The sequence below is a fragment of the Rhamphochromis longiceps genome, linkage group LG16 (genome assembly GCF_057381845.1).
Source record: "Rhamphochromis longiceps isolate RC_006_pf linkage group LG16, R_longiceps_female_GT1.1, whole genome shotgun sequence".
NCBI classification, from domain to species: Eukaryota; Metazoa; Chordata; class Actinopteri; order Cichliformes; family Cichlidae; genus Rhamphochromis; species Rhamphochromis longiceps.
Window position 1 is genome coordinate 40,142,704 of NC_140572.1, and position 19,233 is coordinate 40,161,936.

The window sequence follows — 19,233 nt, forward strand, 5'->3', positions numbered from 1 at the left end:
GAGTTACGTTCTAAATATAACCAGCGATCGGTGAAATCTATGAAGTAGCCAGCTTTATTTTTTACAATTATTAAACTTTTCTCTCCTGTTTAAAAACTCTCAAAGTTCAAACCTTCGTGGAAAAATAAGTCCAGTATTATAGAATGAAACCAAAATCACCTGGAGGTGACGACGTTTCGTCGACATTGGTGTGTTTGTTGGGGAGCAAACTTATAAACATACAGTACAGCACTTCACTGTCACACTGCTGGTGATCGAAGATTTAAGTAAATTTGACAAGCTGAACACATTAGCTCTCCCCCAAAACGTAGGCCGCATCCTTGGGAGGACCCGGCCTTCGCGGTCTGCGTGGGCCGGTTCCTTCGAAGACCGAGAAGGCCAGAAGTGCGAGGCTGTGAAATGGGACGGTCTAGCCTTCAGATTTGTGTCACCACTGTCTCGGTGGAGTTTAATAAACTCGGCCGTCTGCTCCTTGCTATCTAAAATATAACAGGACACTAGCATAAATTCTCGACTGTCTCACACTTCTGTTTAATCAGCTGTGTGAAAATCCCGGAGGAACCCAGCCGACGGATTAATAAAGTTTTATTTAATCTAATCTAATCTAGTAACTTTGATCTCAGTCAAACCGATTTACTCTGGAACAAATAAAACACCAAAAAAAAAGCCAAACAATTACATTTTTTAATGACTTATATATCATGTTTAACCTGAGTAGCGAAAGACAGCGGGAGTCCGCTGCTCTCGCCGGGTCGAGAGACCACTGAGTGACCACCGGCTAGCTATCGAGCGGGTGGGTAACAGACGTCTCCGAAAATGTCGGCACACTTTTGCAAATATGCGATGTCTTGATAAACGAGCAGATATTTAGAGTTTACACAGCTAACTTCTCGCCTGAAAATATGTTAAAAGTTTGATTTTTCAACCCAGAAAGAGTAATAAGAGTAACATTAACACTAAGTAGCTGCCGCCATTGTTGCCTTCAGAGGTGAAGGACCGACAGGAACTGAAGTGTCATTAGAGCAGGTCAGCGCTTGCGGTCGCACCTTTGGACACACAGATGTGCTCATCCACCACGTGACCTGCGACCCCCATACAATTGCTCTCACTGCACGCCATCGATGGCAGCAAGGAGCAGCCAGTGAGGTGACGGGAACTGACAGGCATTCTGTCCTCGGGGTCGAACTTTCCACTCAAGTGGCCGAGCGTTTGCGGGGCACACAAATCAAAGAAATGACTTCTGATGCATCGCACGCTCCTCGCTGTGAATCACTGACCAATCACAGGACTGACGGTGACTGACACCTGAGCATCCAGTGGTGTCATCATCAGGTGCTCCACACTTACTGGTCCCAGTTACAACCAGCAGGGAGTGTGGGTGGAGCGTACTGTCCACATACTTAAATAAAATGTGACATCACTACACAAGAAGTGATTTGACTTCCTGTGTACTCCTGAGCCTGCACGCCGGCGTGCCCGCAGAGAGTCGAGTCGCTGTGATGCTGCTGACCTGAGTGGGATCTGGGTGGGGGCGGGACAATGAGCCCGGTGTTACAGCGCTGTGGTCTCCATTAGACCTCTCAGGAGTCTCCACTTCCTGCTGCGGCTCAAAGGAAAAAAAAAAAAAACGCCCTCATTTTACAAGGAAAAAGGTGGCCGCTCAAACTGAGCTCCCGTCACACACTCGACTCCAACCGAACTCCAACCGAACCCAGCACCCGCTGATCCTCAGCAAATGACCATCACACCTCAGACAACACGAACAAACTACAGACGCTCACTTCATCTCCATATTTGTGTATGTAGATGATGATGGTGGTGGTGATGAAGCAGCAGGTGCCTCCCTCGTCTGTCTGCTTAAAAACCACAAATAGCTGAGCGAGTCGCCGGGCGGCACTCAGAGCCTTTAAGTCCTCGCCGCACTTTACTCTTCCTCGTCTTTTATTCGTCCTCGTGACGTTAACGGCGAGCGTGCGGTCGAGCGGCTGCAAAGTGGACGGCGTGTTTTACTGGAAGTGGTCGTGGGAAATGAGAGAAAGATCAATTATCAGCTGATTTCCAACAGGCGACGAGGCGTTCGCTGCCCGATAGAAACGTTAGAAAATGAGGAAAGTGAAAGTGACATTTCCCTGAAGAGAAAGAACCGTGACGCTTGGTGGAAGAAATGTCTGAGAACCGTTCTGCCTCTGCGGTTATCACCTGACGGCGTGACGACGTTTTCCTCCATTTCTCTGTATCAGAGAGGAAATGAAAGACCCCGCCCTCATCAGGATGCACACACTCATCAAGGAGTCACCGGGCTCACAAACTGAGACTTTTCTGTGTTTGGCAGCGTCACAGACACACCTCACACCAACAGACCGTTCAGTCATGTAAGACCACCTGAGCAGGTGTTCGAGCGCAGCAGCAGCAGCTTCCTCTGTGACTCTCTGATGGTAATGGACCAGTTTTAACTGGTTCTCAGATCAGGGTTCAGGTCCAGCTCAGGTTAGACACTGACCCGAGAGACAATAACCCAGTGCGTCTCAAACCTGCACACACAGATCACATGATGAGCGGCGAGGATGAGCATTGCCTCAACTTCCTGAAAACTCTGATTGCACAACAAGTCTGCTTCATTACCTGATCGCAGCTGAAAAACAACTACTTCCGTCTTCTGTGAATAACGGGGAGGCGGGGAAGACCTCAAACAATACCACGGCCCATAATGCTCTCTGCTCCGAGGTCTCAGAGAGAGCAACACCCGCTCAGAGCAGCGAGGCAGAACCCGCAGAACCGGGGCCTTGAAACCACAATTTCAAAGTTCGGCTTAGAGTTGAGAGGAGATGTACGAGCAGCAGCTGAAAACCTTTTGGGTTAATGAGTTCATTGTCTTCATCATTAATCCTTTTATTCACCTCTTTCTTAAAGTCTTCACATGACCCAGCAGAACCTGACCCCAGACGTCCCCACAGTGGACAGCTGTCCTGTGGACACATCTGTCATAACTCAAACCATCCAGACTTTGAGGTTCTCGTGGAGCCGTATTTGGAATCTGAGGCCACACCGGTGTTCACAAGGACCGCCTCCTCTGATACCGTCACATCCTTGGCACTGACGTAACTGCAGAACGCAACAAAGCAACAGCTGTCCCGACACCTGCTGACAGCGCTGTGGTGTATATCATGCCCACAAGAGCATCAGCTGATCAGTGTGAGGTCACAACTAACCACCTGATGCTCAGGTGTTGAAAACTAGAACTCCTGTAACCTGGTAACAGTAACACGTCACTGTACAGTGATGACATCACCGCCTCTCAAAGGTTCATCTGCTGATCAGCTGATTCCAGTGTGGGGGGAGAAAACGTCACTTAACTCTCTGTCAGAGCCACCTACAGGTGTGTGTGTGTGTGTGTGTGTGTGTGTGTGTGTGTGTGTGTGTGTGTTAGGTGTGGTCTAAAGCCAGTACGATGCAGCATGAGTCAGGAATGAATAGAGACAGATGGAGAGACAAGCTACTATTTCAGTCCACACAGACACACAGTAACACACACACACACACACACAGTGACACACACACACACACACACACACACACACACACACACACACACACACACACACACAGTGACACACACACACACACACACACACACACACACAGTGACACACACACACACACACACACACAGTGACACACAGTGACACACACACACACACACACACACACACACAGTAACACACAGTGACACACACACACACACACACACACACAGTGACACACACACACACACACACACACACACACACACACACACACACACACAGTGACACACACACAGTGACACACAGTAACACACACACACACACACACACAGTAACACACACACACACACACACAGTGACACACACAGTGACACACACACACACACACACACACACAGTAACACACACACACACACACAGTGACACACACACAGTGACACACACACACAGTGACACACACACACACACACACACACACACACACAGTAACACACACACACACACACACACACAGTAACACACACACACACACACACACACACACAGTGACACACACACACACACACACACAGAGTAACACACACACACACACACACACACACACACACACACAGTAACACACACACACAGTAACACATACACACACACCAGCCCCTCCCTGCAGGAAGCAAGAATGTGGCTGCTCTGTGTGAGCAGCTCATCCACTTTCCTCCTCTGACCCTTTGAAACCGGTCCGCTGGTTCTAAGAGCTCTGGTGGTTCTGAGGCCCAGCCCGCTCGCTGAATGAGGTCCGTGGTGTGAGGAGACGCCTGTGTGTCAGAGTCATGGCTCCTCCCTCTGAGACGCTCCCCACAGCGCACCAGGAAGTCACAGCGAGAAGCAAGTGTGAAACACACTGCATGCAAAGCTAAGACCTGATTATTTCAGCTTCTGACGCAGTTTGGAAGTGACCTTTGAACTCTAATGGACAATCCCTTTCAGATCAACCAGGGGAGAGAGACCAGTTTATTAGGAACACCCGATCCTTCCATCCGCCCAGCATCACGTGGGCAGGCTCACAACAGCTCAGACCTGCCTCAAGTCCTCAGTTTGAGGCTGAAAAGCCTTCATCAGCCTTCATCATTCTATCCCTCCCCAGTCACGCTCTCACTGCTCTTCAAAATAAAAGTCCTTTATCCTGTCAACGAGTTAAAGCGTTTAACCAAAGCGACTTCATCTCTGATATGTCATGTGTGAGACAACAGCACACTAATGAGAGGAGGAGCGTGTGACAGAGCGCCACGTTAACAAGAGGAGGATGAAGAAGAGTTTGTCTTTGTCAACGAGCTGAAGAGGCTGTGAGAGAAGGAGCTCCGCTCACTAATCACAAACTCACAGGACACCCACCAATCAGAAGCAGGGACACAGCAGATGCTGAGTTCTGAACCACAGAGAGGAAGCAGGTGAGACAGGTGACAGGTGAGTTGGCATCACACAGGTAACCCAGTTCCTGTGTGCGTCCCTGGCATCACTCTGAGAACGGAAACTCTAACAAATGTCAGCAAAACCTAAAATAACTGAAAATTTCCTTCCTGTGCCCAGAAACCACCGCAGCCCTCTGATAGCGGGGGAATCCCTGTGTGTCACCGAAACCCCAGCTTCAACACTACTGATCTATTTCCAGCTCTTCTCCTGCTCTGAGCACATTTACAGAAAGTCAGAGCGAGCGCCTCCATCTGAGCATGTGAAGTCTGAGGTGGTGTCCCGCAGGGCTCCGCTCTCGGCCTGCCCAGGTACGCCCAGAGTCCACAGGCTTCTCTGTTCTCTCCAGGTGACTCACAGCAGGGAGCTCGACCTTCACTGCACACCTCCCTGTCCTGTTCCGTCTCAGTCTCACCTTACCCTCATAGTTAAATATGGATGAAAACATTTAGTGTCATATTCAAGCATTCTAATACTCCGCTCCATCAGAGTCACTCTGACAGGTGACAGCTTCATAGTTTGTCACCATTTTTATTCTTTGAGTCTAGGAACTTTAAAACAACATCTGCAGCAAAGAGTCAGAGGCAGCAGGTTTGACGTTTCTGGTGGTTCTGTTTATTCTGATGGTTCTATTGGCTCTAAAGATACGGATGCTTCTAATGATTCGGATGGTTCTGATGTTACGGAGTCGTCCTCCTGTATTCCTGCTGGAGCTGAGTGCAGAAGCCTGTGAAGCCTCTGAGTTTTACTGATGAGTGCACACATGAATAAATGCTCACAGTGTGAAACTCAAACGTGTGGCATCCTCACTCGCTCACAGGAACATATTTCTTCTTTACTCACTGACATAAAGTCCCACAGACTGAATGAGTGCATGCGCAAGTTCAGTCGAGCCACCACGTCAGATGTTCCTGGGCTTCAAACGCCCAAATGTCCCCGACTCCAGGGACGTGAGGCGGCCTATGGCTGCCAAGCGGTCCTGAGGTCACAACCTCAGTGTCCGAGCAAAACAGGAAAGAGACAAACACATGCTGTCCATGCAGATCCGCAGGAACACGATTGTCTGAAAACTGTCCGAACACACTGAGGGCTGAACACTGCCAACACCACCCAGGAACCAGATCGAGAACAAGAGCAGGAACCAGACTGAGGCTCCGGTCTGTGAACGGGACAGCTGAGCAGAAACTTCAAACTTAAAGGAGCTGGACAAACACGAGGTTTCATCAGCTGACTCAGAGCGCGCTCAGTGAGTTCACGCTAAGACACGACCCACACAGCGCTGAAGGTTCAAACCTTCAGCCTCGGTGCGGAGGTGAGCGGAGCAGAATTGGGAAGTGTAAAAGAAGAAAAGGAAACAGAAGAAGAGTGTGAGGGCATAACGGGAGGTGTGTGTGTTCTCAGAAATAGAAGAAGAAGCAACAGTGCGGTGACGAGGTCGCCAAAGCCCAGAGAAGCGGTGTGTCAGCACATCGCAGCAGAGGGAAGTGAGGGCCGGCGAGCCGAGTGTCGACACGAGAAAGAGGAAGCCGGCCGTGTGACTGTTTATCTGCACTCGTTTTTACCTGCTTTCACACGTCCGAGTGCCGCGCCGCACCGGAAAAACAGAAGCAGAAGAAGAAGAAGCAGAATTAGAGTGTGAGCAGAGAGAAACACTGCAAACACACACAGCCATACCAGAAAATAGCCACAACCCATCCCAGTGAATACTCAGAGCACTCAGCTACTGCAAATACTCACAGAGAGTTTCTGCTGAGGCTCATGACAGACTTCAGGTCTGGCCAGCAGCAGTACACAGAACTTCAGCACTTCCTGCTCGGGCTTAGAGGGTCAGCCTGAGGAAGTCAGGGAGCAGACCGCCATCGAGTTTAAAGACCACATGTTAGTTATTCATGGATGGTGGAGGGAGAAGTTCCCGTGAGCACTGAGTTCAGGAGCATCTTTAACCTGCTCATCAAACCCGGTCTGCACAGGTGAGAGGAGAACATAGGCTTTAAACACAGATGTGAGTGCGTGGCCCAGATGTGGCCCACAGCAGGCGGTGACCCAGGCTGACTCAGGTCAGGTTCACCTTTAACATGCCAAAACTCAGCCATGCTCCAACTGAGCTCGCTCAGTAAACGCCGTCACCGACAGGAGTCACACATGAATCATGACAGATTTGGTACAGCCCGGCTTACAGCTCATGGCGGGCTGATGGCGGTCTGTGCAGTCAGACAGCAGAGTGAAGGCTGCGAGTCGACTCGAGGCATCTGTGATCCTGCGTGAAGCTCAAACAGCTCCACCATGAAGCATCCAGGTCCTCCTCCTCTCGCTGCAGCGGCCGCAGAAAGCTCACGGCCTGCTCTGAGAATCTTGCCGCCCATCGCCATCGACCCGCCGGCCTTTCTTTGGCTACGGTCGATGACTCGAGCTGGGACTTCACTAAATTCTCTTCTGGTCCGTTGCACGAATACATGAGTCCGACGGCGATTATTGTCTGCCATCGCTCAGATCAATTTGCATTTAACCCAGATTCCAAAGAGGACTGTCAGAGAAACGGGGACAGGAAGCGGTCTTAACGCAGTCTTTGTGTGCGCCTCATCTCTGCTGGTCTACGCTCAGCCATAAATCACCGTCTTCACATTCAGCGTGCCAGACGCCCAGGACAAAAGAGGCTGCTGCGATCCCCCCCCCAATACCCCGAGGCGGCCTGTGTCCACTGTGTCACCTAGTTCGGCCCCATGGGGGGAGGGGCTTTTCCCAGGCTCATTAGAGTGGTGAAGGCAAGGAGGGGTGGGGTTGTGTGGGGAGGCCAGCCTGGTGGGATCATTAGTTTCAGGTGAACTGGTTTACCCGGCAACTGGACAGACTCCCAATATAACCACTAAGAGCTGCACACTCACACCACAGGCAGCTCCCAGCTGCAGGTTCAGCTCGCGTCCAGGTGTCCCCACAGAGCCACGCATCAGCCAACCTGTTAGCATCAACGCTGTTAGCAGCAGGCTAAACGTCTGATGTCACTTCCTGTGCCAACGCCTCTGTAGCGTCAGGGTTAGCATGAACTAGTTGACGCACCGTCTGATGGCGAATGCTGGCGCACAGCACTAGGCTAACACGCTGATCTGGCTGAAATGGTTCATCGTGTCAGCGCCAGTTTCCTCCAGCTTGCACACGTCTGAACATCAGCCATGTTCAGAGCACTGATGATGATGAGGTGCCTTCAGTGAGTCACCGGTGGTCCTCAAGCACGCTCTCCATCACAGCGTGCGGCTTTAACCTACATGTGCAACCGGATGCGGGCGCAATCACAGTGCCTCATCGACTGACCCGGTTACGCCCGTCATACTGTCACACCATTGCTGCTGTACCTCCATCCATGTGTGAAGCCACCCAGACTGTAACACGCCTCATGTGTGTCACAGCGATCGATCGCAAACACAACACGGCGAGCGGCGAGAGAAGAAAGAGCACGCTTACATCAATGACCTCTATTGACCGAGCCGGGCGCATGCAGCCAGTGGGCGCTCACAAAGCCGGCCTTTCAAGTTCATCTGGACTGATGTAATAAAATTGACACATGCAGTCGGATGAATTCTGGGGCGCCGTTACCTAAACGCTGCCCTGCAAAGTGTTGTCTCCGCCCCTCACTGCAAACGAATCAATTACAGAGCAGCATAATCCTGTTAGGGGCATGAATGCATACCTCCCCGCTGGCAGGTGCTGGCAGGCTGAGGGGCTTACTGGAGCAGGCCGTATCAAAGCCGGGGTTTATCTGCCACATTAGGGCTGCGGCGAGCAGCCGAGGACGAGCCGCTGCGCCTGTGCTCGGCGCCTACACAATGAGACCCTGTCCCGCGGCTTCCTCTCACTCGTCCACGGCTGAGCCTCAGAGGAGCTGTTATTTCTGATGCTGCACTCGCCTCACCAGGAAATCCATCCATACAAGATGTGAGATCCGTCAGAGGATGGGGATGGTTCAGCTCGTTTTGATGCGTGTGAGCTGATGAAGTTGAGTCGAGCTCAGGAAAAATGATCCTGAACCTTTACCCAGAATGCACTTAGTGACTGACAACCTGCTTTCTGCTCCACTGTTCAGCTGGAAACAGGCTGCAGACAGTGGGAGCTGATCTGGTGTCAGCCTGAAAGCTTCCTGTGATTTCTGCTGTTTATGGTGGTGCGAGGATCAACATATACACATGTGGAGGGGGGGGCATGGCTGCATGTTAACCACGTTTGACAGGCTGCACAAAAGGGTCAGAAGAGGGACACCTCGGGTCCCATGACGCAACCTGTACACCCCCCGCCCCATCGCCCTCCTCCTCCTCAGCAGCCAGACTTCCTGTTGCTCTCCCGTGCTGCCAGAGTGGTCACAGCTGACTGTAACGGCGCCGCGGCTCAGCGTGGTTACAGGACCGTTCCACACTCTGATCACTAACACACATCTACTTCCCGTGGACGATGATAAAAAGATCTATGAGGACAGGTTATTTCTGCTTGCATGTGTATCCTGCTGCTGTGACTTTGTCGTCCCAATGACTCTGAGCCACCGTACGTCGCCCGATGCGTTCTGACACATGTGTGTTGAGCTGTAATGAGGCGGCGTGGACAAAGGTGGCGGGCTGAGGGAGAATGAAGCGTCTGTCAGGCTGGGAGGGGGATTATTCTCCCCCTAACCTTTTCAGCTGCGCCTGCTCCTTTGATGGCTGACAGACTCACAAAGGCACCTGCCCCATCCCCGAGTGTCCCTCGCCGCCCCGGCCTCTCCTCCCCTGACCTGACCGGCATTCCTGGCCCACATGAGGTCCTCCCCATGGCTACCTTTATGCCCCCCACCCACACCAAAGTCTGATAATCCCACGGCAAACAGAGGCCGTGCACGAGACTTCTCACAGCCTCTCGGCTCAAAGGTGGACGACCGATCAGCCCGTCACCGTGGGAACCGAGGCCGGGAGAGAAATCAGTGAAAGGCATTGTGGGATCGGTGTGAGGAGGCGGTGTGGTGTCGGCGAACACGCAGACCGAGACTTTACAAAAAGATCTGAATGTGTCCTGTTCTCGATCTTTATTTAAATAGGAAGTTGTCTGATGTCACCCTGATCACATGGTCTCGTTTTAATCAAATGACTGTTCCAGTGGAAACGTGAAAAGAGCCCGTGTAAGCGACGATGTTTCATCTTCAGCGTCGCACTGACCCGTGGCTGTATGAATCCTCCCAGCAGCGAGGCGAACGTAGACTGTGCCGGCACGGCGCTCAGACACAAAAGAGAAGAAGAAGAAGGTTTCATCAGCCTTCAGCTGTCACAGCACTACACACATACATAGAGTCAGATGAGCCCTGAGGCCACGCCCACTCTTACTGCCACGCCCACTCATGCAGCCAATCATTTAACATGCTGGTGAGAACTGTAAGGACTCAGACTCATGTTCTGTGTTTCTTGGTGGACTTCCTGTTCAAATTTTTTACACAGTGTAAAAGATTTCCTTCATTCATTTCATTGCGTTCATTAGTCTGTGTGTGTTTGGACGATGACCTTCAGCCCGATGCTCCAGGTTGATGACTCCGATGAAGCTGAAGGCTCGGGGTATGTAATGAACCTGCAGTACACCCACCCAGTCCCTGCCTACACACTCGGTGCTTCTAACTGAGCGGGCTCGCCTCTTGTGGCTCGCTGCGTTCGGGTGTTCACAGCACCGCAGAGGTGGAGAAGTTTCCCTCAGCCCAGCTTCTTTGAGCAGCTTTGACAGGAGCGTCAGCTCCATTATCTCACACTCTGAGGGCAATCCGTCAGGACCGGGCCCGAGACAGTGAGCTCGCACCGAGCAGCGCCTCATTACTTTGCTTGGCAGATCAGTGACCGGGACGTGGCCCGAGGACGTTTGTCCGAGTGGACGGAAAATCCTCCTGAACTCTGGAGGTGAAAGTGAGCCAAGTCCTCGCGAGACACAAACTCAGAGAGATGGGCAGGAGAGCAAACTCTGTGCTCCTTCCAGGCCCCTTTAAAAACTGTTTAGAGGTCAGAGACGGGCCATCGGAGTCACAAACATTCGGTAGTCGTAGTTCAGTATTTCATTTCCAAACGGCTGCCGGGCTCGTCTCTCACACTCTCTGCCTGAGGCTCTGTAGGACCTCCAGCCCACTCAGCTGAAGATCAGCATCCGCCCACAATTTAACTCACTGCCTCTTCAGTCAGTCTGAACTGCCTCAGGATTCACCTGGCCCAGTACCATACCAGTACCATACCAGTACCATCTCTTAATGTGCTGATGAGCTCTGGTTGCCTCAGTGGTTTAAATCAGAACCGTGAGCAGGCCGTGGTGATGAACAGCAGGCAATAGGAACTGGGCGGGGCCTAAAGCTGGATATGTAGGTGTGTGTGTGTGTGTGTGTGTGTTCAAGAGTTATTCAGCTGTACGCTGGCTGGACACACAGATGTCCTGACACCTTAATCCAGCCATCCGTTATTGATTGTTCCCCCTGTGTGTGTGTGTGTGTGTGTGTGTGTGTGTGTGTGTGTGTGTGTGTGACCTTGCCGCAGGACCCAATCACACAAACCTTTGCTGTGAGGGAGGGGCCAATGAGAGTGTGAGTGCAGCAGAGCGAATGGCTCTGATCATGTGACGACCAAATGTAAACATTCAAAAATTAAAAAAGTGAAATTCAAGATAAATGAAGAATAAAAAGAAAAAAACTGAGAAACACACAAAGTTTATAAGAAGAAACGTAAAATAATATCTAACTAAAAATCTAAAACACATAACACCTTGTTTTAAAATGTATAAATGTAATTTAAACAGCAACAAATCATGAAATTATTTTTAAAGTCATAAATATATTAAAAAAGTGTAAAATTATGAAGTACAAACAAAAATAAATACAAGTTTAACCATTACAAAAATGAAACTCTCTTTTTAAAAATAAAAGTTATAACAAACAAAGCAAATGATCAGAATTATAAAAAAATACTAAAGTTAAAACATCCAAAACAAAAATTTGGTGATTTTTGTGTTTTAATTATGTTAAAACAGATTAAATTAAAAAATTAAATCTTTTAATGATTCTCACACCTGTTATACAGTCTGTGTGTGTGTCTGTGTGTGTCTGTGTCCAGGGCTGGACTGGGACAAAAAATTGGCCCGGGCATTTTGACTACAGGCCAGCCCACAGCGTGCATCACTGCCCATTGTGACAGTGATGCACAGTCTTGTTGGTATATGTGTGATTTCTGTACATTTTACATCAGATAAAAACTTTGGTTGTAAGATTCAGATAATTATTTAATAAAAGTGAAACATTTTAAATGAGAATAAGAAAGAAAAGTATTTCTTTGTGCCCCCCTCTCCCTGTTAATGCCCTACCTGCCCCCCTGGCAAAGCTTTGCTAGACCCGCCCCTGCACAGTTACCAGCTGTCAGCTGCTTAGAAAAGGATCCTGGTGTTATTTGTCTCTCAGAAACAGTTCATAACTTCCCTTCAACTCATTCATGTCACCTAAAAGGTAAACCTGTTTCTCCATCACAGCTCTGATGATTCAGTAAGGACGTCTCCTGGTTTCATCTTCATGTTTCCCTCTCACCACATATCCAAACCATCATGACCAGCAGCTTTACAGCTGTGGCTCCAGCAAACATCAGCTGATACTAGAAAGTAATATTAAATAAATTCTAACAACAGCTGATCAAGCTTAAACGCGCTTCTGCTGTTGAACGCGACATCCACTAGTTTCCTCTTTCTGGCGCAAAGCGGGAGATAAACAAACAAGAGAGAAAAGCCGATCAGCTGATCATTGATCAGTTTCATGATTGAAGTGGCAACAGGGGAGAGAGGGGAGAGAATGAGAGGAGAAGAGGCCGCTGACAGCGTAAAGACGCAGAATAAATCCAGCTTTGTCTTTTTCATTGTAGCTGAAGTCCGGGACAAACTGTGTTCCTTTTCAGCTCAGTACGAAACGCGCAATATTTTCTCTGAATGCGAGACGATTCTGTTTTTTACGGGACGATTGGCAACTCTATCACTATCAGTAACATCATAGCACCAGCTGTATAGAAACTCCGTCATGTTAGCTAGCACTCAGTACGAAAAAGTCAGCACAACGAAAATAAACTCCACCTAAACTTGGTTTATATCTGACCCAGATAGACTGCAGGTCATAAATTCTTACCTGAAGTTCAGTTCACCTGACACTCGGACTGGCGGCCGCCTCAGGTCTCTGCTCCACCTGCCTCCCCTCCCCTCATCCACCTGCTGTTGTAGCTCCGCCATAGCCACCACCAAAAAACTGAGTTATTTTTACACAAAAAAAAAAATCATCGGTCCACCGGCCAGTCCAGCTATGTGTGTGTGTGTGTGTGTGTGTGTGTGTGTGTGTGTGTGTGTGTTATCTGCACGGCGATCTCGGCCGTGACCTTGGCGGTGAACGTGTGTTTAGGCTAACGGCGACAAAGCGTCACCGGACGGCTCATCGCTCACTCATGAAGAAAATGTGCGCATGACACACACACACGTCAGTCACCTTGAAACACGACAAACAGCAGAGAAGCACCAGCACTGTTCCACTGCACACCAACCTGAGCATCACAGTCACCTGTTGAAGTCCCACTGTGAGCTCAGGAGCGATGACATCACCAGAGCAAACAGGCCTCCACAGAGCCGACACGTCTCACCTCCCACTTCTTCCTTTTCTAGAAATCAGCCTCAGAACAAGAAAAGCTGCAGCGCAACTTCATCTCAGAAACTGACGCGCTGACCTCATCAGGATTTCATTCGACCACAGACAGGAGGTACAGCCCACAGCGGGCCGACGGTACTCCGGCAGAACGTGTGAGGAACCCGAGAGGCCGATCTCAGCTCAGAGACACGTCCACAGTACTGTTCGTAAAGACCTATTTTACAACTTACACACGATCCACAGAAATGCAGGAGAACGCACGTCTGCCTCGAACAACAAGAAAGATTTCTGAATAAAAATGTTAAAGTAAAAACACCACACACGCCTGACAGAACGACAAAAGTCTGAAGAAATCAGAAATCAGGTGCTTTCTATTTTTAATGAACTTTAATCACACTCATCCACGATGAACGCGTCAGTCTGAAGTCACTGTTTCTGTTGGTCATGTGACAGTGATGTCACTGTGATTGGGATGTTTTATTTTGGCGGGACAGCATTAAGCAGACTCCGTGTTGTTAATACAATTTGAACAAAGGGCCCGTTCTTCGGCGAGCCAACCGGGCTCCTCCTCCCTGTCCCACCAGAGGTGTTTGCTGTTTGGCTCCTGCAGGGGGGGGGGATAATCTGCTGTCTTTCACAATAAAAGCGTACTGGGAGGGCACGGGCTCAAAAATTAGGGATTCATATCACATGCTGCATTTTAAACTTGATTCCTGACCTGTGAGGGAGCTGCTGATGCTGCAGCACAGCGGAGGGACGAGGCAGGCGGGCAATCCTGCACATGCACGCACACGCACACACGTTCATTTAAACACATTAAAGCTGCTCTCTAAATCCTCGTTAGTCGTTCTTGTAGAAATTATTCTTTGACGAGAGTTGAACATCAAAATTCAACGAAAACCAGAAGAAAAACATGAAAAATAAAATTAAATCCAGAAAAACAAAAACAGGATTCATTTAAAATAAAATATATTTTGTGTCACACAGAAAAGTAAAGGTGAGAAAAGGAGGACATCCCACCGTGAATATTCAAAAAACGAAAGACTGAAACAAATGTGATGGGCGGGACCAAAGCTGTGACATCATGAACACATTTAATAAACATCCCCCGACCCCGTCAGCAGACAGCTGCATGTTTAAGGGTCGCCATAAAGTTCAGAGGATGAGTCGGGGCGAGGGAAACGAAGCTGAGCGCAAATCGTAGGGGGAGGGGCTTAATGCAGGCCGTACACATACCTTCATCCACCTTCCTACTTTCTTTTATTAACCTCACTGCTTTTCTCTGCCCTCCATCTTTCTTTTCATGTGAGGCGGCGTAGCGAGCGTCCCCGACGGCGCTGCAGCCTCTGAGTGCTGATTAAGGATGAAGAGAGCAGTGCTTTCTTTGTTCTGCCCCCAGGGGGGCGCTTACTGAGGAGGGGGCAGATATGAAAGACATTGAGGTCAGGGAGGAGGAGGAGGAGGAGGAGAGTGATGGCACGGCAACGGACCAGGGAGCTTTACAGGACGTAAACCTGGACCGTCACCAATGGACAGGCACACAGCAGGTCCTAAGGGGGGGGGGGGGGGGGGGGGGGTCAACACATCAGCCAGTTTACACACACACACACACACACACACACACAACTGTAAAACACACGAAGTGAAAATATTTGACGACCGAACGATGAAGAGCTGTCAGTAAAATCCCCCCAAAGTGGTGAGGCACATGCACTGGGCACACACACACTGACCTGTCAGGGGTCACCTGCTGATCTGGGATCCGCCTGAATGCTGGAATCAGCTGACTGCAAACGTTACAGGTGTTCGGGCCTGCAGTGAGGACCAACAGTCTGAGCCTCAGCGTGTTTCTGAGTATTTCCTGAACAGTTGTGTGTTTGTGCGTATTTACAGCTCGTCTGCAGCGGTGCTCGTGAGCGGCGAGCATGCTTCGTGTTCAGTGTCCGACACATTTCAGTAAATTGACAGCATCTCTGTCTCTGAATAAAAACCTTACCAACATGAAACACTCAGCTGTGACGGCAGACACACATGCACACAGACACACACAAACACAGCAGAGTGTGCATGACCTCTGCTGATGTTGGATCGCATGTGGAGGCGAGGTTTATCAGAGCTCGCCTTCAGCGTTCGCCACATAATCCACAAAAACCTCCATCAGCCGCACACTGCTACGTCCACACATCTATGAGGCTGAAACCACCAGGTCCACCTTCTGGTCCTGTTCCAGATCCTGGTTCAAGTTCAGGTCCAGGCTCTGCTCTGTGTTTGTGTCACAGATGCTGCTTTAAAGCGGCTCCTGCACCGCCGGCACAATGACACGGCTGTGAGACATGTGGCATGAATGGTGCAGCAGGCAGCCTGACACGGCTGCAGGGGGGGTCCCCCCCCCCCACCCACCCACACACACACACACACACACACACACACAGAGTCGTTGCTGCCGGCAGCTCGGCTGTGCAGGAATCCTCAACTCACACAGACAGACTTGGACTCAAACCTGTGATTTCTTCACCACATCAGCTCCGTTTAAATTTAAACGTGTCCCAAAAACAAAGCCATGCGCACTTTTATGACATGTGACCTCCTCCTTCTCCTCAGAAGGAGGAGAAGAAACCACGGAGACTCCGAGAAAAACCAGCGGGACAAACAGCTGCAGCCTCACAGCTGGATGGGACAGCCAGAGGTGGAGGAGGCCCTTCAGATCCTCTTACACCCCCCCCCCCCACCGTCACCGTGACCTCCAGTCCATCAACAACAACCCACCCACCCCCCAGGGCCCCGAGAGGAGGAGACGAGCCACATCCAGAGACGGGGACAAACCACAGCAGCGTGAAAACACAGGAGACAAAATATTTCGTTGTACTATTGTACATGTATGTATATATATATACACACACATACACTGTGCATGACCGTGCAGAGACAGTAAACAGTTATCTTGTATCTCATCTAATGAAAACAAATGATTTGATTTTCCCGGATTTTGCGTTTGTGAGGCTCAAACGTGTTTCGAGGAAATTAAAGTTTAAATGTTTCAACCAAAATTCACAAAGTGTGACACAAAAACTCAAACAGCCCAAACTCTCTTTCACTTCCGGTCCCTCTCACCTGTCCGTTTGTTTGTTTTCACATAAAATAAACAAACATGGAAATGAACTCCACGGCTCAGCGCGGACCCGCAGGTCTGCGCGCGGGTAACGGTCCTCGTGCCCGGCAGAGCGCAGACCTCCGCCCCGCCCGGAGCAGCGCCTCCCGGTCCCGTCAGAAAGTTTGAGGCCGGCGGGACGCGCCGTGTCCGGGGCCGTGACAATGTGTGAGTCAGTGTGTGAGTCGGTGTGTGTATTCGTACCGTTCTTCCTCCGGGGGTTGGCCTGTTTTCGCCTCTTGCAGCGGGGACCCTCCGCCATGATCTCCGGCTTCATTGATCACTGAGTCCGCGACTCCTGCTGCTCCTGCTGACGGCGGCACAACACACAGTAAATCCCGGAGCAGCAGCTCCTCGCGGACCTCGCGCTCACACTAACGTGCGCACACTTTGCGCTTACTTTCTGGGAGTTTGCGCACCTCCGCCCCGCGTGCCCGTCCGCCTGATCTGAGCGGAGTGTGTGCCGCTGTGACAGAGGAGGAGGAGACACACACACACACACACACACACACACACACACACACACACACACACCGACTAACACTGATACTGACACACAAGTCAAACATACACTCTCGGTCCCTCCTCCTGTCAGTGAACTTGTTGATTTTAGGTGTAAAATTAAAACCAATCACTCATCGATACATGATCGATATTAGAGTATCAGGCCGAGAGCGCGCTTATATAAGCTCAACATTCAGGCCTGCAGTTGTATAATCGTGCGCGCGCAGGTCAACATTTCCCATCTCATCCGGAGCGAGAGCGGGGAGCGGAGCGCAGGCACGCCGGGAACGACCTCATCCTCCCCGGCCAGCCTGCCTCCATCCACCCGCTCCCGGCCCCGGAGTGCAGGCTCAACACCTGCATCCGGATAATACCTGGTGGCGGGAGCGCGCCCGCCTGCGCTCACCTGTCCGGACAGGTAGAGCAGGCAGGTGAGCAGAGCGCATTGATTGGAGGAGAGGAGGAACGGCCACCTACCGGCAGGCTGCTCGGTTCCGGGAGGAGGCGGCAGGGAGGCAGGAGAGCCTCCCGCAGAGCGGTACCAGAGTCCGGCCACAGAGTCCCGCTGAGTCGAAGCGGAGAGTCCGGGCTGCGGGTCGGGCTGCTCCGGTGTGCGCGTGCTCCTCCCGCCGTCACCGATTTTCTGTCCGCATCACAAACAGCGCGAGAGCCTCGGCAGCACGCGCCACCTATCTGCGCGAGGAGGAATAATGACCCCCCCCCCCCCCCCCCCCCCCAACACACACACACACACACACACACACACACACACACACACACACACACTTTAATTTGCAGGTTCCTGTGTCCATACGCGCTCACCTGAGCCTGCACCTGATTGGCTCACAGGTAGATTACCTGGACAGGTGAAGTCGCTATATGCAGAGGCACGCGCTGCGCTCACTGAGCTGCAGATCACAAGCACGCGCAGACTGTTCCGAACTCCGCAGGTGTTTCTCACGTGGAACAGTGGTCACGTGGTTCTTTTTTAGTTTGACCAACAGATGAAAGAAGCTGACGTTACATTTCAACAATGAAAAAAAAACTAATAAACTTTGTTAATAAAATATTATTTAAATTCGTAAAATCATATTTTAAAAAAGTTTTGACTTCAAAGAAAGAAAATCTAAAAATACGTTTATAACGATAATAAAATATGTCTTTTATTTTAATACCGGTAAAAATATGCTAAATTCAACATGAAATATATTTGTATACATTTATATTATCTGGTAAAAATGCACTTACTTTATTTAAAAGAGATGAAAATGCAACTGAATAAACATGTAAACATTTTGTTTACAGTTGTTAAAAGAATCATAAAAAAGCAAAAATAGAAAAGAAATAAAAACAGAACTGAATGATTCTTTATCATCATCATCGTCGTTGTCCTGCAGCTCCACCAGAAATCCATCCGCAATCTTTGTGCTCAACACACACACAGTCGTGTTTTCATATCCTTGTGGGGCATTGACACAATGCTTACCCTAACCATCAAAAAAGACCCCTAATTCTTAGCCTAAACCAAACCATAACTGTAACTCTGTCACTAAAACCACATTTTAAGCCTTAAAATGACCTTCAAACTTTGTCCCCATAAGGACTGCTGGTCCCCACAAGTATAGGAGCATGCCGGTGTTTGGTCCTCACACAGATGTCTAAACACACATACACACACACACTCTCTCCCGTGACCCCCCCACCCACCTGATCCTGATCATCTGCCTGTTCCTGCAGGTGAACTTTGACCTTTCCTTTCTTGTCCAGCACCATCACCCATGTGATGGGTGGGAGGCGGAGTCACACAGGTGGGTGATAATCTGTGATGAGAAGTGGATTACCTCAGTTTGTGGTTTGAGTATGGGTGGGGGTGGGGGTATTAAAGGGGTATTACACTAATCACAGTTGTAAATGTCCCATTAGGCTTACAGCAGGAGCGTGGTTACATCTGG

General features: G+C 50.1%; 1 protein-coding gene across 4 annotated transcripts in view; it reads right to left on the bottom strand.

Annotated features, from left to right (window-relative positions):
- The window catches only part of zeb2a (zinc finger E-box binding homeobox 2a), a 41,483-nt gene extending 23,547 nt beyond the window's left edge, over window positions 1-17,936 (bottom strand). For 2 of the 4 annotated variants that reach the window (XM_085385566.1, XM_085385563.1), the window contains exon 1: window positions 16,982-17,250. In XM_085385566.1, coding sequence (XP_085241692.1) covers window positions 16,982-17,054 — 73 coding nt within the window. In that variant the 5' untranslated portion in view covers window positions 17,055-17,250. Of the gene's footprint in view, window positions 1-16,981; window positions 17,251-17,758 lie in introns of those variants that run through there. The other 2 variants (XM_085385565.1, XM_085385564.1) reach the window with 2 other exon arrangements.
- Window positions 17,937-19,233: the final 1,297 nt, after the last annotated feature.